The 27935-nt window shown below is 30.7% G+C and overlaps 2 protein-coding genes across 2 annotated transcripts in view; one reads left to right on the top strand and one right to left on the bottom strand.

Annotated features, from left to right (window-relative positions):
• LOC126739397 (serine/threonine-protein kinase SMG1) overlaps positions 1-27935 on the top strand; it is a 157256-nt gene that overhangs the window by 84583 nt on the left and 44738 nt on the right. The window contains exon 11 of the mRNA XM_050445069.1: positions 25104-25372. Coding sequence (XP_050301026.1) covers positions 25104-25372 — 269 coding nt within the window. The remainder of the gene's footprint in view (positions 1-25103; positions 25373-27935) is intronic.
• Positions 120-9248, bottom strand: LOC126739523 (probable G-protein coupled receptor No18). The gene is made up of 2 exons (XM_050445270.1): positions 8057-9248; positions 120-987 (listed from the first exon to the last, which is right to left on the bottom strand). Exons 1-2 carry the CDS (start codon positions 8789-8791, stop codon positions 562-564), a joined length of 1161 nt encoding a protein of 386 aa, XP_050301227.1. The 5' UTR covers positions 8792-9248; the 3' UTR covers positions 120-561.

Below are 27935 nucleotides of genomic sequence, written 5' to 3'. Positions count from 1 at the left end.
TTATTATTAAAAATTGAATATTTATGTCAAATAATATCACATTGGTTCAATAAGAGGATTTCTTGTCGTATTTAAAGGTTTAGTTTAGTTATTTTAAACATACTTTACTAACCCTAGAGCACTTGTCATGTACTATATAATTTTCTTAAATGCTAAACTAAAAATGTTAAGTAAGTATAACAAAAGTTAACACAAAACTTTCTTGGTTTTGAACATATTTTTTAATTATTAGTTGTATTATAAATTTTTCTCAAGGAATCTAAAATAATATAGAATTGGGACTGAAGTTAGTACAGTTCTTTTTGGACTTGTACTAATAAAACTACGATAATTAAAATAACTGTTTAAACCAAGAAATTTTGTATTAAGATTTATTGAACACCCTATAAATTTTCAGAAAAGGTATAATAATACACCCTCTACATTTACCATCGACTCCTATTCTCTCTTGTGCCATCCTCAAGCGCAAGAGCGCGCGTATTTCACTTTTATTGTCCATGAATTATGAGTACGCCAATCGAATAATCTCAGTTTAACCAAATCAAGAGCACAATAATCCATTCACTCTCTATCTATCCTTCCCCCACCATTAGTCACATTTGAACCACCATTACAACAATCGGCCACGCCCATTTCCAAATCTGCGCGTTTGCCAGAGTCACTTTCCCCGTCGTCTACGTCACACGCGGCGTTGCCGACCCCGTTGGAGATCGAGCTCTTCTTACTCGGCACATGGTTGGTAACAAATTGTGCACACGCCTGCTGGTTAGGCGATCGGCAACGAATGAGGTGCAGAAACGATTGTCGGAAGTTGTGGTTCTTCCAGGCATAGATAATTGGGTTCATGCTTGAATTGGCAACCGCTAAATTGAAGGCCACTTCGTAGGAGTAACCACTTTTTAAGTTGGCGTGAAAGCGGTTGTAAAGAGCTATTATAAAGTAGGGTAACCAGCAGACGGTAAAGCATCCTAGGATCGTAAGCATCACCTGAAAGGAAATTAAAGAAAATAGGTATTTCAGCTCGGTTTAGAATCCCAAAAAGTAAAAAAACGAAAAAACGTTACAAAAAATGGATGGTATATAAAAAATGGATAGTCAGGTTATTTGTTTCTTTAGTTCCACTTTCTTTCTCTGATAATATAACACTGGTTGTAAAGTGGAGATAAAGACAGGGTGGTCTTTGCGAATAAGCTTTAAGTTGCAGAATTTTAATGTTAATAATTCTGATAAATTTATGTTGATTGCGAAAACATAAATTACATTTAAGTACAAGAGTTTACCAGCTTCTTCAAATCACTGTATTCCGTACTGAGTTCATGTTGAAAAATGAGAACAGAATTAATAATGGAAAGAGTCAAAGTAAAAAAAATTGGAAAAGTTTTTCATCTGATGTCGCCTAACCTTTTCAAGAAGTTTTATTTTATTTCTTGCTCCCCTTTGCGCCTCTTACGTATGTATAAGTTTTATTTCTAACTTACCCTTATACTGCGTGTCCATTTAGTACTACCTCGCTCCATTGTGGCTGTACTTTTTGAAGCAAAAAAATTCAATTTTTTTTGTAGACAAGGGATGAAAAGAGCTACATTTTAAAAGTATTTAGACATATACAGGGTGTTCACAAAAGGCGTGGCAGAATGAATTTTATGTTTTTTTAAATGGAACATCCTATATAATATTTGATATCGCGATTCTGCGTCAAAATTTAAACTGTTTGATGTATTACATGTTATACTTTAATCAAATTGTTTTTAAATTAGAGACAGCTGGAAATTGACTTTTTTCAACTTATAAGAGGCTATAGCTATTTAATATAGGAGGAAATGATTTTGACATTCCTATCTTAACTTTTTAAGATCAATCTCATGACATACCTTTATTTTTAGCTACGTTAACCATCAAATTTTTTTGACATTTTAAGGAAAAACAAAGACAAGTGACAGTAGCATTGTGTTCTTTTATTAAACACATCTTAAAAAGTTAAGATAGGAATGTAAAAATCATTTTATCCTATGACAAGTAGTTATGACTCTGTAGTTTCTTAAGGTTGAAATAAAGAACAAATTGCAATTATCTCTAATTTAAAAACTACTTGATAAAATTATGACATGCATGACATCGAATTTCTTAGAATTTTACGAAGAATCTAAAAATCAAATAATATCTAACGTCTTCATTTAAAAAAACATAAATTTCTATTGCCGCGCCTTTTGTGAACACCCTGTATGAGTTAAAACAATTTTAAAATGTAGCTTTTTTCATCCCCGTGTACATAAAAAAATTGACTTTCTTTGCTTCAAAAATACAGCTTCAATGGAGGAAGGGAGTACTAAATGGACCCGCTGTATATATCAGAACTATATTTAACTTTTTTTGATATTTCAATTTATTTTTAAATTTATTAACTATACTTCTATATTACTTGTAAAAGTATTATAGAGAGCGGGGCTACTTCTACACAAGCTTGTATTCAACCGAGTCTTGTGGATTGGTTGTATAATCGCGAAGTGGTCCTTATTTGTCATATTTTTTCTATAATTGTAGTGTAACTATAATTCTGTATTTTAAAGACAAATAAAATACGTTTTGAATTTGAATTTATAATGATGTGAGAAGCTATAATTAAAAATCGATTGATAAAGCTGAAAAATTCTCACGCATTCAGTGCTAGAAAATGCAAATCAGCAAAAGTTGATTCTAGAATATAAAGAACATTAAAAAGTTCATAATTTCCAGTCATAAATTACTTCACGCTAGTCATAAAAACTTTAATCAGTTTCAAGTTCAAGAAAAAAAAAGTACTATACGAACTTTATTAAACACTCCTAGATTAACGATTTTTCCTAATCATTTAAGTATAAGTGGTAATGTTTACATCAGGTGGATATGTCATGTTTTTTGCGGATGTAATGGAAAGCAATTCTATTCCAGGAAAGGGGATATTTTGATATTTTTATAGTATAGGTGAAGCATAATAATTGTCTTGAAAAAAAAAATTTGATTGCTAGCTACTCTTTGAGAATGGCTCAGTATGTTCAGGTGTATATTTTGCACTTAAGATAAAATATGAAATTTTATGGATTTTTAAAAAATCTATCCAATATTTAAAAAAAAATCCCGTTGGTTCTAGGGTACATTGACTACATGGATGTTATGGATGAAGTGTTCATAGGGTTCACAAATAAATATATAAGTTCCTTCACGAATTATAGTTTTTTGAAAGGCCTACTAGCCTTAACTCTTTTACTAGGTGGGAAAATCATTTCTATCTTTTACTATGTTTTATCGTCAGTTTGTGTATTCTAAGAAGCATCTTAAATAGAACTTAATAACTTATATGAAGATATAAAGGTAACAAATATATCTTAAGATCATTATCTCGGTAATAATGGTTATTTTTCTAAGCTAGTAAAAAATCTGTTGTTTCTAAGGGCCTTCATTTTCTCGAATTTAATCCAGTTGCTTTAGTTGTAATGTCATTGTAAATCCCTATTGTTTTACTAAAATCTAGAATCTTTTTTTAGTTGTTGAGCTCTACCACGTATACAGGGCTATGATTTAATAATGGAAATATTCAATAAAAGGAGAAAGAGAATTTTTATGTGACTAAAATTTTTTTTTTCTTAAATGTAATGTCCCATATCTTTTTCCATTTTTGTACTTAAATGACTACTGATATTGGATAAAAAAAATGTAAAATGATTGGAGAAAAATATAAATAAAAAATGTATTTGGTATATTTTTTAATTGTTTTAAAATTAACTTAATAATAAAAATAACAGAGAGGATTTCTTTTGCTGCCTGTTAAACTGTAGAGACACGTTATGCAAACATCATTAAATAGAGGAATATAGAGTATTCTAATCGATATAATTCCGTTCAATTGTGTGTGCTTATGGACTTCAAAACATTAAGAATTTCGTGTATTGAAATCCCGTATAATAATAATATTCGACCTGTTTCCAAAAGAGCCACAATCCAGAGGTTTGTAATATATTTGCATTATAAGCGATTTTACGTAATAATTTTTAGTATCTCTCATGGTGTCATAGATCAAGCAATAGATCAAAATCAGATTACGGCAGCAGGAGGGAAACATCAAAGGAATGCAGTTCTTCCTCAAAAAAAATCTAGTTATTGCAGTCATATGATAATCCAAGAGTGCATGTTTTGAAAACTGTCACTCACTTTTTTAAAGATGCTTTGTTGAATTACCAATAAATGATAGATTAAAAAAAATGAATAGATAGGCTATGTATTAATTTTTAATTTATAATACAGAGCTCTTCAGATATGAATGTGATTTATACGTACTCGAAAGAAAGACACTTTTAAGGTACTCAGGGGCTTTAATAACAATTACAATAAGCAACTGTTTTATGTCATAGTTGTATCTTTGAGTGTAGAACACGCTGCTAAAATTTATAAATTAAAAGTCAAAAAGTTTACATTGTGTCGTGATTTATGACCGTAATTCAAATAAAATAAATAACGTTGGTGCCACATAAAATTTGTACAAAATATTCTAATTATTCACTATATTATTTAAAATAATGGAATAAAAAGTCAATAAAGAGTCAATGCCTCATTCTGATAAATGATATAAAAATTAAGTATAAGAAATCCTTACGCTAATAACAGACTAAAGAAAACTAGTTAATAAAATTTTAAAATGAATCCTGTAAGATTTCTTTATAAAAGTGACATATTTAATGATTTAGCTAGGCATTTAATCAGCAATTGGAAGGAGGGCGAAATCTTATCAAGATATTGTCCAAGATGTACAGCAAAACGTGAACCTGTTGAAAAAATGACTTATCTTCATCGTAGCGATTTCCAGCTATAATAATTTCTATTTTGGGACTTATTGCACGTTTAATATCACGGTCTAAATTTCTGGGTCGAAAAAAGGACTATTAAGTTAGTGAGCGAAAGATAAATTTGACTTGCCACCAACTTAGTATGAACTACGTAGACTATGGTGTTTAGGTGTTTACCGCAACAGTTCTTATTATTAAACTTTGTGATTTAAAGAATGTATTGTGATACCCAATAATACGTTAATATTTCGAGATTGTCATCATTTTTATGTGGAACTAAATGCTGCAACTCAAGTTGTTCATCTACAGTTTTACGATTAAAAATATAAATGACACAGGATATTTTTTCATACTGGTAATAAAAAAAACAATGCTATACCATACATACTAGCAATATATTTGATAATATGTCAGTGATAACTTGTTTCACTTGATAATTGGTTGGAATCTAAATCCTACAATCTATTTTTACTGACTCAAATTTTTGTATTATTGGAATAAAAGACGATTGTTCAGTCAGGCTCTTAAAATCTTATGGTTATGATTTTTGTCCGTGTAAAAATATTATAATTTCGCTGGTTATACGAACATTTTACTATACTTATATATATACTTCGTCGTCGTAATATTGAAACTCTTTTCTTGCATGACTTCCTTCTCCTCCTCCCTCCTCACGTAAGGATTTGTAAGGTAGAATCAAATCACTCACCCTCCTAAATTCTAAATTAATAAATACATATATTTTAATTAAAAAGAAAATCAAAATTTTGATACTTAACATGCGATAAAAGTTGCCACATGCTATTGATATGTATATATGCCAAGAACGTTGCTAACCCCAAGTTTTAATTACATATTTATTATCAACATATCATAAAATATATTTAAACACGCGATCTGGACCATATTTTTGATACATACAAAACACCACTCCAAAGCAAAATAAGTAAAATAATAGTCGTGGGTGTGTATGCTAAAACATTTTCAATTAAAAAGTGGAAATTGAAAAGTTGCTAAGAAAAACTCTTTGATTGTTGCACGCGAAATGATCAGATTTATTTTATGTATGGAGGTAAAACCTTTTACATGGAATTATTTAGATTCCAAAAAGTTATTTTTATCGAATAGTTCTTGGAAAGTAACATATATTTTTCATTAGAAATATAGAGAGTACATCGGAAGTTATACCTTATTTCCCTCAAATCAATTATTATTTAGCATATGGTCGAATTGATACAGTGTCATGTTTGAGTCGATTAACGTGATAATACCAAAACATAAACAGCGTTGTAATGTGTAATCGAGAGTAAATTAAAATTTTATCTATGAGGGCTTCGGCTGCGTGGGCTGTTTCCAAAATAAGAATTTTTAGAGAATATTTTACCGACGTTGTAGGTTTGGCTTTTAACTTCTCATATGAATTCATATAAATAATTCTATTGCATAACCAATAAGCATTCGAAAAAAAAACTAAATTTAGATCACCTTGAACTTTTATAGGAAGTAAATAATTTATTCAGCAAGGTATTCCTACTTACATCATTGTTTGGAATCCCCCCGTTTTTTATTCATTGATTTTTATTGATTAAATATTTGATTTTTATGTTTATAATATCCATTTTGATTTTAAAAGAGATCTTTTCAGTTGATTGAACTCGTATCTTTTATTGTTTGATTGTCGTACTTATGTGTAAACTGATCTAGAAGTCGCGTTAATGTGTCTCTAAAAATATCGTATACAATTTCGCTTTGAATTCTACTGACATCCTTTGGTAATTCATAATATTTTTAAAACGTTCTTTAGTGCATTTATGAAGTGCTCAGGGATTTTTTTTTTATTTCTATTTTTTTAATTAAGTATAGTGGTTTTTGTGGCAGATTTTAAAAAATACTCGATTTTTTAGTTGAAATTTCATTTTATCTTTCATTTGGTGTCATTTCTTATATTATATTTTTGCTTTATGTTGCTTCCAAGCAATTTTCGCATCTTCTGGAGCTTATAGTCAATAGTTTTGAATTCTTTTATCGCATCTTTTTTTTTATCGTTTAATTCGACTGTTAGTTTCTCTGAATCATTTAGCAAATATAGAACTCTAGAGAATCTTTCTTCTTTTCTTTAAATTTCCCTTTCTTTTTTATTATTTTTTAAGTATTTTTTTTTTTAACGTTATTTGGACTTATTGAATAAATTGATATTTTTTTAAAAATTTGTTCTTTTAATCCTTCTGCATACATTTTTTCGATCCGTACAGTTAAAGTTGTTTTTAAGTTTGGAGCTTTGTTAAAGACTTATTTTTTACGCTTTTTAAGTTAACTGATTTTATTTGATTATTTGGGACTATTAAAAAAAAAAGTCATTCATGGCGGATAAGAAATAAGGCAATATAATTGAAAAGTCGCAACCTATCTTTATAGGTAGCTTATTTAATTTTTTGTTTGTACTTGATGTTGTTTCCAATTTCCAGCCAATATTCGATCCTTAATTTATGTTTTTTTTTTCAAATTTTCCTACCTTTATTTATTTATTAATTTTATTATTTATAGATAGTAAAAGTTTATAAATCGTATTTGAATTACTTAATGGGACATTGTGACTAATAATTTGGATAATTGATGGATAAAGTAAGAAATAGGGAAGCCATGATAGAATCATATTAAATTGTCAATGATTTTAAAATATTTCAAATTTTTTTTTCTAAATGAAGGTGCTGAAAAGAGTCCATATAATAAAAGCATTTTTTTATTAAGTTACTAAAAATAATAATAGTAATAACATTAAAAATTGATACATCAAAGAATGAAATTACGGCTTACACTTTTTAAAACTTAAAGAAAATAAGAAAAATTACAAAAGAGCTTTCTTCCCATCCTATATCGTTAAAATTTTTAACTTTTTTTTTAAAGGTTCGAGGAAATGGTGACCTAATTTACCTTTATGAGTAAAGAGTTAAACTAGCTTTGAATAATTTGAGACAAAAAGAAAGAAAAAAACCACATTGTATGTAACTTTTTTATTTTCCCTATGAAACTAATTGATTTCCATTATCGCGTGATCAAAATAAGAGCTTTTATCGTTATGATTCGAATATGCCTTAATATTTTAAAATAAATATAAGATTTTTCAAGAAAATGATCATTTTGTACAAAAACGTAAGAGGACTAAATATATCAAAAAGGAAAAAACTTGAAAAAAGCGTAATATATTTTCTATACAAATAAACCCATAAATCATCACTAACCTGAAAACTTTTAGAATCCCTTAAACCAGAAATATTCTGCATTGTAGTAGCCACTCTCATCCTTTTAGCCTGTCCAGCCGCCTCTCTACATATCCTACTATACAATAACAGCATCATAAGCCATATTAACAAAAACATAGGAAATAACACCATGTTCATATAGCTGTTTGGTATCACTTCGAAAATTTCGCACTGTTTACCGGGTTCCCACTCATTCCAACTCAGTGGAATCGCCGACACTGCAAAACTCAAACCCCATACGAAAACCGAACTGAAAATTGATGTTTTCCTGGTGATCAACCTGTTGTAGTGAAGAGGGTACACTATAGCTACATATCTGTCTGCAGCGATCATCAATAGGTTCATTATTGAACTAGAACACGCGAACGAAATTAAGACAAATCGGAGCAAACAGTTTATTTTGCCAGATCCGAAATCTGGTACAACATAAAATGCCATGTGATATGGTATTGTGAGTCCAACAAGAAGGTCACTTACAGCCAAACTAAAAATAAACTGGTTGGCAATAATAGAGTTCAGTTTTCTGGTGCTCAGGATAGCACTGATGGTAAGTAAATTTCCCAAAACTGTCACTAGAATCAGTAGAATGTTTATCACGAACCACAGGATGGTGCCACTGTATTCTTCTGAATCTGCTGAGGTTGTGGTAAGACTAGAGTTGAGGGATTGATGGTACACAATGTAAGGCATTGTTCGGTTATTTATGATACACATACTGCACCATCGTAATGGAAATAAAGTCGTCACTGTGTTTTGATATACATATGCACTCTTTTATAATAGCTTCTATACGTCACTAATAGTTGTTTTTATATGATATACACTGTTTTATTCATTGCGTGGCCACCCATTCCCAGAAATAGTGGATGAGGTTCTAAGGGGAAGAGCGGTTGTTATTACATTTACTTAAAACAAATTATTTATAACGATAAATTTAATTCCACTTAATAAACGCCCCAAAATACACAACTAATGTCCCGAATAAGGCTTTGAATTATACTATAGAGGAAAACTACTACAAAATTCTCTTTGTTTTCCCCGCGCGAGCGGAAGACGGAAAAGGCAAAGCGTGCTCTACCCGCATTACGACGTGTATCGAATGTTGTACGCGGAGGTAAGGTGCGCTTTATGCCGGCTTTAAAAATTGTTGTATTGTCGGATGTACGCGCTTGGGCAGTATTTTTATACGGAATGGGGATCTGTTCGACGTTATTATCTTATTGTTATGATTAGTGCATTTTTATGGCATTTGCGGCTTTTTTTACATGTCAGATGTTAAATTTTATTACATAGATATCATAAAATATTTTTATTTCATTAAACTATAATGTACACTGAAAATAATAGTCTAGATGAATATTCTAATAAATATATAAATATAATTTGAAATCCGAAATAAATTTGAACAGTTATAAAATAAAAAATAAGCAAAATTATCGCTTATTTATTTTCAATACATCCACCACGACTTAAATATAGCCGGGGCTTCTCCACTCGACTATCTTATTCTACTTCTTATATTGGCTTGGGACTTCTTTTAAATTTCGACATAATTTCTAACATCTAAAATATAATGCATTCATCACAACATAAGATAGCAAGATTGGACAGACCTCCATTTCGTATAAAAATACTCCCCAAGCGAGTGCATCTCCCTGTACCTACGTATAAAACAGCCACACTCATTCTTCTAATTTTTTGGTCCAAGAGATAATAGAGGAGCAGGGAATCACTTTCAAGATTTTTGTTGCAGTAGATCAACGCAACAAAAAGAGAAGCTGTTATACTAATAACTGAGCACCTTTTTTTTTAAACGTGACCTATGTTTTTTTTGGTATTTACCTAATTTAAAAAAAAATAGCGTTGTGTTTCATCTAAACAACCTTATTTTACGGTTACGTTGTCCCAAATATTAAAAATTCAATATTATATTTCGCTAACATTAATAAAAACAATCTGTCTAAAAAAGTATATAATAATTATAATGGATTTTGCTAGCTACTATTAAAAAGCAACAGGTAGAAAAACGTAACTTTTATTAAAAAATATCATGCTGAGCCTTTATACAGGGTGTCCATTTATAAACTGACACATTTTAACTGCTTATAAGTCGAGAACGAAAAATGACAACAATGTGCGGTTATCACAGAACTTCATCAATATTTTTAAAGTTTTTTTTTGACAGTGTTGCCAAGTTTTAAAATTTATCTGAAATAGGAGGAAAAAATTGATGATTTTCAAAGGCCGGTTTCTCAAAAATTTTAAATGTAACACCCTGGACTTTTTAATTTCACATGAAAGCCTGTTAAATCCCCTTTCCGAAAATGAATAAATTATCTTAAATTCATTATTTTTTTTTACAGAGCCAATTTTAGTAAATGACACCTTTTTGAAAATTTTCCTAGAATACGTCATATTCGGTGATTGATAAACATTTTCTGGTAATTGCCTATGTATCGCTTTTGTATGATCATAATTAAATAATTTGCGCTATTGCCATGTCTATAAAAAGTATTTATTCTATGTATTAAATTACAACTATTTACAACAATTTTAACAACAAACAATTGAAGAAATTAATCTTAATTTATAATTAATAAATTAGCTGCTGAATATGACCCCCATTTTGCTCGGAACACAAATGTAGACGGAGAAATAAGTTGCCGAAGGCGTTTTGTAGCATTCGCGGTGTAATTTGGTTGAAAACGTTTACTATGTTGTTGCGCAGTTCATCCAAATTTCTTGGGGTTGGATTGTAGCAACGGTCTTTTACATATCCCCATATATACAAAAATCTGGAATGGTTAGATCGGGAGAATAAGGTACCCACTCGATTGGACCTGCTCGCCCTATCCATCTGTTTCCAAAAGTAATATCTAAGGAATCCCTTGCGACCCTGGAGAAGTGTGGTGGTGCACCGTCTTGCTGGAAGTAGACCGGGTCTAAAATTCCATCCTGCCGAAGTTGAGGATAAAAAAATGTTTCCAACATATCGGTGTAATTGTTTCCATTTACTGTTGCTTCTTGAAAAAAAATAGCACATAAATTTTAAATTTCGATACTGCACACCAAACGTTCAGCTTAGGAGAATCTCTTTCAAATTCGTTATACACTCGAGGATTTTCATTTCCCCAAATTCGGCAGTTATGCTTATTTACTCGACCACTGATGTGAAATGTTGCCTCATCAGACATTATTAAATTGGTATCCGGCTCATTTCTAAAAAGATCTAGTAGTGTTTTGCACATTAAATATCTTTTTTCAAGGGCGCGATTTTCTATTTTTTGGAAAGTTTGAATTTTGTAGGGTTTAAACTTAATTATCAAAAAAATTATGAATTTAAGACAATTTATACATTTTCGGAAAGGGGATTTAACAGGCTTTAATGTGAAATTAAAAAGTACAGGGTGTTACATTTAAAATTTTTGAGAAATCGGCCTTTGAAAATCATCAATTTTTTTCCTCCTATTTCAGGTCAATTTTGAAACTTGGCAACACTGTCAAAAAAAACTTTAAAAATATTGATGAAGTTCTGTGAAAACCGCACATTGTTGACATTTTTCGTTCTCGACTTATAAGCAGTTAAAATGTGTCAGTTTATAAATGGACACCCTGTATATAGAAATTGGTTATATAACAAGATATAATATTTCATAAAGAATTAACTTATTTAAAATCAAATTTTGTCAGAAAAACCCAGTCTTGCTCTTGACTTCATTACAAGATAAAGATGAATATACCTATGTATACAAATAAAAACTAGAAACTTTTAAAAAACATTTAACACATTCCAATAGAAAATATTTATAGTAGAAATTAGTAACTAAAACAAAACATGATAAAGATGTTGCCACAAGATACTTTAATCAATTTTCTGGCTTAATAAAATAAATGTGTTATTCTATGTAAATATAATAATACGAATACTTAAAACCAAGATATATACAGTATATTTTCTGTATATATCTGAGGCCTTATATATATGTGTGTCTTAGATTTTTAGATTCTTTTCTTCCATTTACAAATGTTCTAAAACAATTTGAAATATGTATATCGAGAAGAAAAAAAGCTTTTCACACAATTTTCGAGATTAATGACCGATACAGACTAAAGACCTGTGAAAAGAATTATTACAAAGATGAAGTCAAAAGCTTATTTTTTGATATACAAAAACACCTAAATATAACATAGCCCTCTTTTTTTAATGGTATGTCTAAAAAATAATATGTCCTCTAGACATTGGAAATTAAAAGCTTGTAAAAAACTGAAATACTTTTCTTGGTTGATAAGTTTCAAACTATTGTCTAACTGTCCATCGTAAAAAGGTATTATAAAGTTTATACTATATAGCACTCTATCTATGACTGTAAAACCTCTATAACATTTTACAGAAACATGTTTAAGTCAAGTAGGTTTATTTAAATAAAAAAATGCCGGTTTTAGTGTCAATTGAGATCTATCAACAATTGATGTTTAAAACAATAGTTTTATAATTAATAATGGTGTAAATACTTACCTTTAGGTAAGGCATTAATGGCATTATCCAACCTAAAGGTTTGGATAATGCCATTACAATATTCCCATTCTTTCAAATTACCTTCAATTCCCATTATCACGATGATCTTTTTGTAATTGTATAAACACTGACCAGACAACAAAAAAAGCGTGCAATTTTGAAGGGAATAAATCGCAAAATTTTTGCAATATAATAATTAATATTTGCAAAATCTTTCGCCTGACCTATAATCTCACAATTACTGGGTAGATTGTGTGCAAATTCTGGGTACATCGTAGATGCATTTTCTAGGAATGACTATTTCCGAATTTAAAACATTTTATATTTAAATTATATTGCAAATGTATTCTCAAAATGAGCAATCCAAATGTTTCAAATTAAACACACAGTATATGCGTTCTTAAAAGGATATGTAATTAAAGTATTAAGAGTATATTAAATTCAAAGTAAAAATATGTGTTATTTTAAACTAAAGAACAAAAAAGTTCAAACCAAAATAATGCGAGTCTTAGTTTTAGACCGTATTTTTAAAATGAAAATATATACCGTTGATTGAATATTCCCATATTCTCAATCAACGTATATACTGAGGATATTAATTAATTTTATTAATCATTTTGAAATATTTCTTTTAAGGAAGCTTTCTCCAAATAAGAATCGGTAATTTTAATATGAATAAATATAAATAGAAATATCTAATTATAGTCTATTTAAAAATATGTTTTTTTCTGTATAGAAGTTCATCCTTGAAGTGGCTTAAGCGGCTATGATATAACGGGTTAGGAAGGGCGGTAAGACTTCTCTATCTCTTTCACTTTGTTTAGCAGCTGCAGAACATAGAGCATAACATTTTACCACTGAGAGTTTTTTCGAAATAATTGTTCTGTCATCTGCCTGCCGACATATCAAATTATATATTTATTTACATAATCACATTTATAAGTTGTAGTGATAAAAAACTTAAGACAGTTTTCTTAACAAGAAGCTTAAAACTAAAGACAAGTTGGCTACGGTAAACATTTATGCACATTTTATTAATAGAACGATACAAGTGATACAATGTTCTGCACTAATAGATGACAATATTTTAGGTGAATACCAAGTGATAGACATTTAGGGCTGTAAATATAAATGTTTCATAAAACTTTAAAAATAAAATAAATATCATATAAGTAGGTGTAGTACTAAATTTTGCATTGGTCCGTGCTAGGTTTTCTTCATGCAAATTGTGAATAAAAATCTTAATTTTTGTATATACAGTTAATTGTAGTAAAGAGCAGTGCTTTACATTTATTATTTATTTTAATTTAAACTTAAATTATTGTCTTGTTATTTGAATTGATTAGGTGGACGTAAACATTTTCGGCATAAATATGCATAGATATCTAAGATTAGTATATATCTGAGATATATCTAGTAATCGTTGTGAATGTCTGCTAGTGTAGTATGATGGACAAAGAGTAGAGAAGTGAAAGGATAACTTTCATTGACATTTACTGATTACGTTCAGCCCCTTACATTATTTTCCATGCTTTCTGATCAAAACTCAGATATTTAAAATTAATCAGTAATGATAATTGATCCACCAAAGGCTTTAGAGTGATCCAAGAGAATTAAAGTTTTTAATTCAGTCGCTTGTAAAATAGTATTTTATAAATCCAGATTATAGATAATGCTGCCGGTATAGCAATTAGTTCTCATACACTCTTAGTTTTAGCATCTGAAACTTTTCCAATGTCTCTAAGATAATAAGGAGAATAGTTCTACTCTTAGTTGAAATAATTCATTTGGTGATGAAACTTTTGGAAAGTGAAGTAGTTAAGAAGAGTTCCAAGGTTCGCGGAAAGTGATAACAAGGTTCCTTATGTATGGAGCATTTAGGCCACATAGGGATAGAATAGATAGTGCAATACCATATGTATCAGATGTAATAACAATTATAGTATAGCTTCAGATTTAATAACTAACAAACTCGATATTTGAGGGTTTGTTTCTTGGTTTTATTAATGTAATAATTATAAGTGTTATTTTGCTTATTATGATTATATCAAATTCTTCATTATTTATGTTTCAAGTTTTAATAGGTTCACAACAATATTATTAAAAATGTTAAAATCTGTTCGATTTTAGGTATTTGGCCTTTTCGTAATCCACACGAATGGTCTCAGTAATAAATAGAGAGGTTGAAAAGTGGGGATCTTCGGAGAGATGAAGAGAGGTTTACAAGAATCCCTAGGTTTGAGTTTTTTAATATTCTTTATTGCCTCGTGCGTAAGGTGGAAACTGAATTGAATAGACCCAGAGTAACAGAGTAAAATATATCTAAATTACTAAAAGTTTAGAAGTTATTAACAGGATTGCCACTCAGTAAAGTATGACTGAGATCACATTTGAAGCACACGTTGGTCTTTAATGTATGTGAAGGCAGCAAAGAACCAAGAACAGATCATAAAGTACACTGGTCGTAATTAAAAGCTTTTTGTGTTTATTGCCTAAAAAAAACACTCAAAATACCCACCTGGAAAACCATATTTCTCAAGCTTGGCTAAAATCTCACATAATCAAAAGCCTTTATAAGATCGCAGCAAACTGCTGCAAGTTGTGCGGAAAATGGCATTATTTGTATAATATTCATAAGTTCAAACTAGGCTAGATTTACCCACTACCCCCAGACTAGATAATAGGGCAATTGGTCGAAAATTAAAGCAGAAATTGGAATTACTTCCTTTAAATAATGGTTTGACAATTGCCTTTTTTTAGCCAAATGGAAACATTCCTATGGAAAATGATCAATTCATAACCTTACGAAGGATATGAAGTGAAGTATATGCCTTGTTTAGAATTTCTTAGGGAAATTTCATGTCAATCAGAATGTTTATTTTCCAGGTCTTTAAGGCTTTGAAAAAAATCGAAAAATCGAGAAATAGTAATAAAGTACATCTATCATGTTGACTAATTAAGTCACCTATTATTTCAAGATATTATTCCAAGCTTCTGCCTATTATGGCTACTATTAATTCTTTATATTTTCATTATATGAATCTTTTACAGCTTGAATAGTTTTTCTATAATTTTTGCGAGACGTATTATAAAAGTTAAAACATGAAAGTGGATTACTAGTATAAAATGTTCTTGTCCTAACTGCCTCCAATACTCCTGTAAATAAAAAGAGAAAGGACCAAGAATGGTATAGGATGCAAAATATATTGTTTTAGAGACACACGTCATTGCATACACACTAAAGTTTCATATAATGACGTAGTAACAGAAACTTCTCACTGATACGTTAGATATTTATACGTTGATAGTTACCAAATGGAAAATGACTAGACATGTCTAGATTCCATGCACATAGTCGCCAATAAAGTTAATCCCAAAAACTAAAACAAACCAAACCTGCTTCAATAAACGCTATATTAACAGTTATATTGGTAGGTGGCAAAAATTATCTCCGGATTGATTTATTTCACTTGTAAAAAGGCTTACAGAGTTCGTGTAATAAAACAGTTTGTTGAAATTCATACGAAACGCTTATAAGCCCAACATATTTTAGAAAGTTCGTTACAGGTTCTATGGTTTTTTTAGGGACGAATCGGAAACGTTTACATCCTTAAGTAAATAAAGTCAGAAAAACAACCAAAAATAGCTCAGATTTTTATCAGTGTGTACTAAGAATTAATTATTTTTCTAGAGGGTAAATTAATATCCAATTAAATGGTTTGAATACTTATGATAACACCTATGATAATCTAGTGCTATATCACGCAGAAATGTATAATCAAAATTAGATCTGTAATATGGCAGTGAATAGGCGCCTTCTAAAAGAATTATATTGTAATTATATTTTACCCTATGATTTATCGTTTAAGGCCATCTCAAAAATATGAAAAGGCATTAATGCTAATGATCTACAGAATAGGAAATTGAGTTTAAATGTATAAGATGCATTTTAGATAAATGTTATTACGTACAAATTAAATTGTGTTTTGATATCGATATGATTGAATCTCATTAGTGGTCTTATAATCAAGGTTTTAATACACAATAAACATATTTTTTACGGACATGGTTTTTTGCAAGTTTCCTTTTTTTTTGACAATTTATTATCTTGAACATTTTAAAACAACCTTCAATGTCAATTTATTTAAAAAATCATCGCCAAAAGATTCAGATCTCCAAGAACTTCCCCCTTAATCCCATTGTATTCTAATGATTTGAAAAAAAAAATGAATATTAAGCGCAAAATTATATTATAAATAAGCATGCAATTTGCATACACATTAAACGATGCGTGACACTAAGATAAAATTAATGACATTTACAGCTAATATTTTTTATAATTACTTTAAGCTGATGGGGCTTTAATTGGCTGATAATATTTTTTAAGGTCACTGTGTTTTTATTGCGTAAAAATATCAAGAGCATTTCCCAGAATGAGTGAAATTTATTGATTTTTTTTAGATTAAAGACAAAGAACTAACCGTTGGGTGCCAATATGGTTAGAATAACGTCCGCACTATATTAGTTAATAGATATTGGATGATGCATGGTTTTAATAAATGTAACTAAATCTATTAACTAGTAATAAGACTGTAGATTTTTTTGCATTTTAGGACTCATCATCTCTTTCTTTTGGTAAATTGCATGGCAGTGTCCCCAAGATTTTTAAGCTGTATTCATATGTTTTCGAGTACGTTGCCACTCTTATTTACAACTCTTATTTACAATTATAACATATTAAAACATATCATCCATTCTTTCTCTAAGAGACCACACAAAAAAACAAAACAAAAGTAAAAAACTCTTAAGTCAGGGTCTGATTAAACATATGTATATAAAATTTCTTAAAAAGCTATACGTGTTTTGCTCCTATCGGAATATTATCAGGCCTAAAAGTAAATAAAAAATAGAAAAAGAACGCTTATAAAATATGCTAAAAAAGTAATGTGATCCGTGTAGGTGTATGTCTAGGTAAAAAGTTTTTTAGCATATTTTATAAGCGTTCTTTTTTGTACTATTATTTATTTACTTTTAGGTCTGATGATGATCCGATAAAAGCGAAACACTTGTAGCTTTTTAAGAAATTTTATATACATATGTTTAACCTTTAATTTTTTACCCTGACTTGGAGTTTTTTATTTTTGTTTAGTTATAACATAGATTTCAGACACAAATAAATGTTTGTTGTCTTTCCAACTTCAGACCTATTTCTTTTCTCAACGACTCTCAAAAATCAGGTCAAAGATCAGAGAGGCTGGCTCGTGTCGTCTTTTCTGAGATCCAATTACATATAACTTTGCTTAGTTTCACTTTATTTTTCAGGAAGATTATAATACACATAGTCCTGTAATAATTTATTAATTGTGTCCTCAAGATGGCGGGACCCCGACGGAAGATTTTTGATGTTTATAGAGAGCACATCTCATTATACGCGAAAGCATGTTTATTTCACAGTCGTCGCCAGTAGATTAATCTGGGATCCGTGGCTGTCTGTTTTTGAACCCGCTGTTTTTCTTTATGTATGTTAGCGATATAATATCATCGACGAACGATCTGAAATCTCATTTCATTTGGTTTTTGCATAGTTTTTAGCAGGGATCTGACTGTGTGCTCTTCTTCTGACGTAGGAGAATGATCTTAATAAAGACGTGGAAGTGTTTTTTTAGAATATTCTTGTCTAGAAAAGCGACCATCACAAAATAATGAGTACAGATTCTGATTACACTAAGGCTACTGGAGATCTTAATGAGAAGCTTTATCTACCTTTATTATTAGCATTAAAGTTAATATACATATTTTAATAAAATCTGATTAGTTTAGTAGCAAGCTAGAAATGATTAGCTAATATTAAGCTATTAAGTAAGGGATACCAGGGCGGCTGTTGATATAATTTCTCTGAACTTTTGCTAATTAAGCCAGGTGTTTATTTTCTATTTTGTTTTACTTACGGGAAGAGTCATTTCTCAATATAAACTGCCCTGACTAAGTACCGGGTGTACAACTAAGAAAGGTCGCCGGCAACATAGTAACTAGTAATCGCACAGTGTAGGGAAAAAATATTTCTTATAAAAGCGGCAAAGAAAAATTGCTGGAAATTATTTACGAGTTCGTACGATGACCGCTAGGGAGCGTATTGCAACATTGAAATAGTAAAAATTGGTTTTATCCTTATATTGGTTATTTATCCTAGAGAAGAATGATGCCATTTTAAAGTATGATAAATTCTAAACTTTTTTTATTTCAAACTTTTTTTTTCTAACGGGGGCCATGATAAAACGTTTATGATCGATGTCAAGTGTGACGTCGAAGACAGTTTTTGAAATCATTTAAGTTTTTAAAAATGCCAAACGTAATTCCAAACGACAGCTTTTTGATATGCTAGCAGTGTATTTTTAGTTAATGCAAAATGCACGCATGGCGGCCCGTATATATAACCAAAGATATCCTGACACTAACCAGTGGCGAAGCGTGAACTTTTTTTCGGGCAGACAAACAATAAAAATCGTTAATTAGAAAAAAATTTGTATTCAATATTATTCACTTTAATGAAATAGGGAATGAAAGCGCATAAAATATTAACTTAGAGAGAAAAATTATGCAGTGATATAAAAAATAAAAAAATAATAGATAGCATAAAAATAAATACTACTTACAAAATACACGACTAAAATACAATTGCTAGTATCGAACAGTCGTTCATAAATAGCCACTAAAATATCCACTAAAAAAACTTTTTCTAAATTTCTATACATCCAAAAATAAAAATACTACTAATTATTAAATTACAATAGTACGCGCCCGCACCAAATGCCAAATTCATTCCAAACAGATTTATCAAAACAAAACAAAACTGAAGATGTATTGTAGCCGACCAGATCAAGCGTGTCCGTAAACAATAACCTTCAATAGCATAATAAAATAGCTGGTCCACTTCGATAGACAAAAGCTCGAATGTCTTTCCCGCGAGAGTAAATTTCGCAGACGTAATAGCTGAATTCTGATGCGGTCGGACCTCTGTCGCCTGCTTGATGCGTATTTGGTTCGATTAGATGCTCCGAATTTCGGAAGACAAATATCAATGTGTCTTCCTGGGGCTCATATACATTAATTGAGTTTCAGCCCTGCATTTTTACTTTAATCGGTGCGGCAGCAGTGCCGGTTTAAGGTAGTTTGCCGCCCGGTGCTACAAACATACAGCGCCCCCTCCCCCTCCCCACTCGTTCAAAAAAATTTTTTTTTTTTTTAAACTTTTATTTCAAAAAATGTTCAGACAAATTTTACAAAAAAACAAAATAAAAAATACATCAGGTCAACGCCAGTATACAAATAAAAATAAACGATTCTATAGCATAAACTCTCTTACAACTAAAACTCCCAAAAAAAACACAAACTCAACTCTTAAGCTTTCTACAAAAAGTAAAGCAGATTCTTTGAACTCAGTCAGATTCGAGGAACGTAAAAAATAAATTACCCATAAATATACTTATATAATAATGCATATAAATTACTTAAACGATTGTTTTCTTGCTTTTAGTGACGCAAATTTTTCGATTATAGTAGATGTATCTATTTCATCAAGAATATCTTTATTAATTGAAATAATTGCCAAAGAGTTTAAATTTTTTTGCGCTATTGAGTTTCGTAAATAGGTTTTAACTCTCTTTAGAGTAGAAAACGATCGTTCACCGCTTGCATTTGTGACCATTATAGAAAAAAAAATGCGTAAACAAATATTGATATTGGGAAATGTAGATATTAGTTTATTCTCATATAATGCATGAACTAAATCTAATGGAGTTTTTAATTTAATTTCTGATATAGAATTTAATAGTTTTTTTAGATGAACACATTCTTGAGGAAAATATTCATCTAAATCGGAGCTGTATTTTTCCTTTAGTTTGGTTGCTACAGTGATAATATTTTCATCTTCTATTAATTTTAGCTTAAAAAGAAATTCAAATGTATTTGAACATGTTTGATATATTTCTGACTGACGAATAATTTCAGATTTTAGATTATCGATTATTAAAAAAAAACACTGCGTGCGGATTTTATCTCTCTGGCTCAAATTTACGTCGGAACTTTTTTCTCCTAATTGCAATTTTCGTTTGATATTTCGCCTTTCAATATAATTTTCGTTTTCTGTTAACAACATTCCTAAGCTCTCATAATGGTCAAAGTGATCACGTAAGAAATCCGTAGTGATCACGTACGAAAGACGAGAAAAGTTGGGAAGTTGTACACAAGTCCAAATTCTCTCTTTGTACAGTTTTATTAACATCGTTAACCCTTTGCAAAATATCCAACCAAAACGATAAGATTATCCCATTTTCCAAGAAACTAAGTTTTTCGCATAACGGACTTGCTTCGACTCTTACAATATTTTTCTCATTAACATCTGTTGCTATATTATTTAAACAAGTCTTTATTGAATTGTAACTACTTTGTAGCGCCTTTATGGCATCAAAGCGAGAAGACCAACGAGTTGTATTGACCCTTTTTGGCATGAGCGATTTCTCAGAGCCTGATGAATCTCGTACTGTACTAGACAACAAGTTCCATCTATGTGTAGAAGCCGAAAAAAATGTATAAAAAGCTTGAACTAGCATAAAAAAAGATGTTGCTTCGAAGCAGCAATCCGCAGCATTTTGAACAACTAAATTGAGAGATATGAATTGAGATGTCCGGCACACGGAACATAGATTGCTAACTCATTATGTGCCTTAATACGCGCTTGCAATCCAGAAAATCGACCACTCATATTGCTTGCGTTGTCATATGACTGACCCCTGCAATTTTGAATGTCCAAATTAAATGTCTTTAGCATATTTATGACGCACTGAACCTTTGAAATGGAAGCCCTTTACTATTGCAATACCCTAAAATTATTGTTAGCTGATCCTGATGTGATATATCGGGTGTTGAGTCCACACTGACTGAAAAATATTTATTCGCCTTAATTTGTTTAGCAATTTCCTCAATAATCCGATTCGCCATGATAGTGAGGACTTCACAACAGATATCCTTGGATAGGTATGACGTTTTACCCTTGCCCAAATTTGCCATTCGATTTATATGGTCTTTTAAAAACGGATCATATTCTGCTAATAGTTCCAATAAACCCAAATAATTCCCATTGCGCTTTTCACCAAAACGTTCATCAGTTCCTCTAAATGCCAATTCTCTGGAGGCCAAAAACTTAATCACGCTTATAATTCTTCTTAATACTTCGACCCAATAATCCTTTTTGCAACTTATTTGTTTTTCCAACTTATCGTTAATTTTTCCTCGCTTTAATTGGCGGCTTGTGTAAACATTTAAACTATCTAGATGACCAATGGAACGCTCGTATTCGTCGAATCTTTCAATGCATTTATTCCACGAGGAAAATCCGGTTTTAAATTGGTTTTGTTTGTTACTAAATAAACAACAATATAAACAAAACACATTTCCAGTACTTTCTGAATAAATTGCCCAATCTCTTCGAACTACTTTACCGTTAACTAGCTTCTTATAAAAAATTTGCTTGGTAGCATACCTATTTTGGTCCCCATGTTTTCTTTTAGACATTGAAAAGTCAATTTTATCAAGAATTTGTTCGGTCCAGTTATCCAAAAGAATTTGCACAAAATTTTGAAATTCCTTAAATTCGGTCCAATCGTCTGTTTTTGCATCTACAAATAAATACATTTGAATGCATTTCTATATCATTCAAATACAATTAAAATATTTACAAAGGATTTTGTCTTTAAGGTTTTTTTTTAAACTGAAATTATGCGTAAAAGCATAATTTCTATTTCTATTTCTAAAGCATATGCAATCACCAAAAATACTTACCTATAATACTATCACCAACTGTATTATTTTGCAAAAGAGTTTCCTGTGGCTCCATCTCAAGACCAGTCTCTTGGGTATTCATCTCATGCTACAGTGCTCGTACTTGGTCCAGGTTGAGGTTCGCATATACTTCTGCTCTCGTCTACGTCTGTGTTACCCCGTGTAAAAAAACTTGTGAGTTTAAGAGTGTTTTCTAAAGCTTTCTTTTCCTTTTGCTGTTTTTCCAGTTTTCTTTTGCGCCAATATGAGCCAGATAACTTTCGTCCGTCCATTTCCCTTTTTTTTTTTTTTGATACTAAGAAAAAAAAACAACTAAAATCATAACTAACCGTATTTAATTGCGGTTTAATCTTTTAAAAATCCGAATAATATCACCGATTAAACTAAACACCAAACTTACTGTAATTTTAAAGTAAACCTATAATTCTAAACTTTCGAACATCACCAATTTATACCGCCAATTCTTTTTATACTGCACCGCCAAATAATTGTTGTTTTGAAATAATTGGCGGCTAAATTTTATCGCTTGTCATAGGCAGTAATGCGGAGCTGTACAAGTAGGAAACTAGGGCTGGGCATTGGCGATTTTAATTACCGTTGGTGGCGGTGCTTTAACTCGTAATTTCGCATTCATATTCCACTTTGCGATTTTAATAATAGATGTCTGTTAGCAAATAAGGCAATTGAGTTAATAAAATAGCTACCTTTTATTTTTTACATTTTTTATAGGTCTGGGTTCTGCGAAGTATAGTAATCTCTGAAATAAGTTGTCGCTTTTTTCGATTGTGGTTTTAAAATTTAATTATTTACTAATAAAAGGCGGGAGTAGCTAATTTTGTGGTAAACTTAAGGGCGACGCCCTTCTAAGATTTACCGCCCGGTGCTATAGCACCCAAAAGACCCCTGGTTAAACCGGCACTGTGCGGCTTTCGGATGCTGTTCGGATTAATCATGTTTAGTGATTAATCATGTTTAGCGAGTCTTTACCGGTTTAGCTACCAGGCTAAGAATTACTGGAAGTATTCGCGGCAATATTCATCGAAGACGAAGTCGAGGGCGTATATAGGCAAACGTTATAAATGTTTTGCATATATTGAAATAAACCCTCACATAAGCATCCGAAATATTTCTAGGGAATTGGGAATATCCCAGGGTACAGTAAAAAATATTCTGAAAGAGCACAGGTACCTATTTTTATTTGTTATAACACTAATAAGCATACTAATATCTTATAATTATTGTTTTTTACTTAGACTTCATACATATCACGTCGTTCTGCACCAGGCGCTCGAAAAAGACTTTGATAATAGGCTCAATTTCTGTCATTGGCTGTTGAACAGAAGATACCCGATTTATCTCGAAGATATTATGGACGGACGAGCCATCATTTAGCAGTCATGGTGGTGTAAGCCTGCATAGTCTATATTATAGCGCAGAAGAAAATCCCCGTTGGGATCCGCGAGACTCAACACCAAGGCAGATGGACTGTAAACGTGTGGTGCGGCATTATTGGCGGAAAAATTATTGGTCCTTTCTTTTTGAATCAAGTACTTTCTGGTAATGTGTATTTAATTTTTTTTGCAAAATGATCTCCCAGGGTTACTAGAAGATGTTGATTTGGAAACAAGCGCCCTGCACATTTTGCAGTTTAAGTTCGTCAATACTTAACCAGGCAGTATCGTTTGCGGATAGGAAGAGGAAGTATATTTTCTTGGCCTGCTCGATCCCCAGATATGACTGTCCTAGATTTCTATCTGTGGGGAAGGATTAAAGATTTAGCTTTTGCCACCCCACCCACAACACAGAACGACATGCAGGACCGAATACGCAATGCAATAAATTCCTTACACACAGCAGAAATCCAGACAGGGGTTCTGTCAATGACACCTCGACTTCGACTGTGGATTGAAAATAAAGGAAAACAGTGTGAGCCTCTAGGACACCATTAAAAATATAAAACAATTTATTTATTACATTTATTTATAAAAAAAAAATTCTGGAGTTTAATTTTTATTGTTCAAAAACATTTTAATATTTCGGAATAAAATAAGATATTGAGTTGCGGTTTGCGCCAGTTTTTATGTTTTTTCGTGCTCTTTTAGCCTAAATAAAAAAAAATACATCGTTGTATTTACTACAGAATATCGCTGAAAAAGTCCAAAATAACGCAAACCGCCCTCTAGCGCTCAACAAAATAACTAAGTCGACTAAGTAATTATACTACATAAAAGCCTGATAATTACCCTTGAAAACAAAAGCAAGCTCGTTAAAATTGGTTAGGCCAATCAAAAGTTATGAACAATTTTAGATATAAATATTCAATCTTTCCCCCACCTATTATTTAACAGATTAAAAAAAAAAGTTTGAAATAAAAAATATTTAGAATTTATCATACTTCAAAATGGCATCATTCTTCGGTCATCGTACGAACTTGTAAATAATTTCCAACGAATTCTCTTTAACACACGAATTCTCTTAACACACAACGAATTCTCTCTTTGTGGGAACACTAGTTACTGAGATATGTCTTTCTTAGTTGTACACTGTACCGGGTGTGTGCATAGGGATGCATCACCGCTTTATTCTTCCCTACGTTTTGTCACAAATCAATATTGGCTTTTTAAATTAATTAAGTTCTAAATATCCAACTACATTTTGTCTTTTTTTTTTTAGGGCATATTTCGTGTGGCCTGTGAAAATGTGTTAAAAACCATGCGTAAAGGCCGTGAAACCCTTCTGACTCTTCTAGAGGCTTTCGTCTACGATCCGCTCATTGATTGGACCGTGGGAGGAGAGGTGCTGGCTGGCACAACGTTTGGCGGAGTCACCTCTTCTGAATCAGGAGGAAAACGACAAACTAAGAAAGAGTTGGAACGGGAGGTCACCTTGGCTATGTTTGACGTAAGATGCGTTGAGATGAAGGCCGAATGGCAAGAGAATAAGTAAGTGATAATGGTTCCAAATTTTCAATTTATATCTGAGGGTGTCACCCCAAGAGTGGCGTATCTCACATTTTGATGGTTTTGAGTAGGAAAATTAAAAAGTTTTTTTCCTTTCTTAAAACCCATGTCTTTTTTGTTATTTATTTACGTAAATCTTAAATTTTAATTATGTGTCAGTATTTTAAATGTATGTTACAATAAAATCGTGAATTAGCATAAAAAAACTTAACTCATATATTACACAATCTTAGGTAAGAATTAAAATAATAATTAAATAATAAAATCACATAATTTTACGGAAGAAAAGATAACCCTTCATAGGCAGTTGTATGTTTTTAATTTCTACCTTCAAACAAGTCAAGAATAATAAGAGTATTTGCTAGTCTGAGCAGTTTTGCGAAGAGCTTATGATTCCTTAATTTGTCTGTTGAGATCGGACATGAAGTGCCTCTATGCTATAGGAATATTCAAATAATTAGTAGTTCAGCGCATCATATTAGACCATAAATAATTTTTAATAAAAAAGTGAGATGATATACAACTCTTTATATTTTGTTTCAATATTCAGCAACGATTGCGTAGATTCATAAATATCTGGGTAGTTGAGATCTATACCAATCTTATATGTATTCGCATTATATGTATTTTTGAAAACTTTCTTCGGACTCGTCCAATGTCATTAATTTATAGATCATACTAGGAGAGAGCAGACAGCAATACAGTATTCCAGATTTGGTTTTATTCGAAGAGCTTGAAGGTGGTTTCTGAGATGTCCTCTGTTGAATTATTTCTCTTCTTTCTTAAATAATTTCTCCATAAATATTGAATCAACAGCTTTAGTTTTTTATATCTTAAGTCTACGCTACGCGCCGATTATTTGGTTTTTACCAGTAACTTAATGTAATTAAAAACCTACGGAAACCGCTTTCAATTACATGCAATGTGTTCGTTTCCAGTTTCTCCAACTGATGTATTTAAGAGCCTTCGTACACTTGGCAAAAACAAAAAGCTTCGCATTGAGTCAAGAGCTCATTTTTAAACACTTGATGCTTCTTTTTTAAACACTTTTCACTGCTATTTTGTTAAAAGACCATACTTATAGGTCTGTTTTTTTTTTTAATTTTTGATATAAAAATGTCAGAAATTTGTTGTCAAAAACTGCTTCAAAAAAGTGAACTACATATTTTTGTTCATCTTTGTGGTTGCAATAAATAATAACTCTAAATAAGTTATAGTTAGGCATTTGGCAAAACAGTACCTCTTTTTATTTATATTATTTTTCTTTAGACATCTAAAAGGTTTTTTTAAGACGCGAAGCATCCAGGTTAGATACGTTGAGAAACATGGAAATTTCGATTAATGGTAATAGAATAAAATATTTTGTTTACAAAATGAAATAGTATTACCAATATATATATAATAATGTTATCCATCCTTAATAGTATATGCCGTTATTAGTAATAATGAATTATACTATTGATAGATATTTTTTACAGATATATTAATAGTTTTGTTTGTTTGTGCATTTAATGAAGAGAAACTGCACAATCTGCAGGTATTATAGGCATTTTAAATATATATTTTTTTTAATTAATTAAGTTGTTCATATTTAATTATTATTCAGGGTGAGGACTTTAACTGAAATAAATTTGCTAGCGTTCATAAGAAAAAAAACTCTGGCACCTTGTTGGAATAAGCTCTTTAAAACAAAAAAAATCCCGATGGTGCATGCGCATTTTGTTTATCTTGTGATCAATTGATCAATTGCTAAAAATCAATCTTTGTAATTAATTCATTGAAAAAAATATATTTTTTTTTAATTAAATTAAAACCAAAAATTAATTTTGTATACTGTACCAAAAATGATACAGTATACAAATGGGAATAAATTAGGATGAGTTTTTCGAAATAGCGCTACAACTTAATTTTGAATTTGCAACCGGTTTTTCAAAATACCAGGAAGTCCCAAAATACGGCATTTTTGCGTAAATAATTTCTCATGAATAAATGCTGGGATTTACTAAACCAAAGAACACACTACTTACCCATTCTTGAATTAAATTTTTCTTACAAACACCTGTTTATCTGTGTGTTTTTTTATTGAACCAAAATGTCAACTATTGTATTCACTTAAAGTATGTTATAATTTTGGGGTATTTGGGTAATTTATAGCGGTTAATAACCTTCTCAAGATCAAAATATGAATTATTTACAAAATCGAAAGTATCTTATAAACAGATATAACTTTCTATAAAGATGTAATTAAATATATATTTTACAACTGGGTTCTCCCTAATGTCAGAACACATTCATAGTAAAACCATTTTAGTTTTGTAAACATTGATGTGTTCCAAAGGTTTGTTAAATAAATATAGAATTCCAGACAAACAGTATTCAATACGTTTAGTTATAAAAAATTTTCCTACTGTTTTTATTGATAAAACCATCTTTAATTTTCATTTAAAACAAATTGACCTTTTCTAATATCCATATTAAATTTTTTTTGCGCTGCAATACCTTCCTCTTGTGTCATATTTCTGGCTGCAAGTAGACACTTTATTTC

Source organism: Anthonomus grandis, chromosome 1 (genome assembly GCF_022605725.1).
Source record: "Anthonomus grandis grandis chromosome 1, icAntGran1.3, whole genome shotgun sequence".
Lineage (NCBI taxonomy): Eukaryota > Metazoa > Arthropoda > Insecta > Coleoptera > Curculionidae > Anthonomus > Anthonomus grandis.
Note: the sequence above shows the minus strand (reverse complement) of the source record. Positions and strands in the feature narration are given on the sequence as shown.

Coding starts and splice junctions, on each gene's coding strand:
- LOC126739523 (XM_050445270.1), bottom strand. CDS start 8,791: ATGTGTATCATAAATAACCGAACAATGCCTTACATTGTGTACCATCAA. Junction 988..8,056: donor GGGATTCTAAAAGTTTTCAG/GTTAGTGATGAT, acceptor ATTTCCTTTCAG/GTGATGCTTACGATCCTAGG.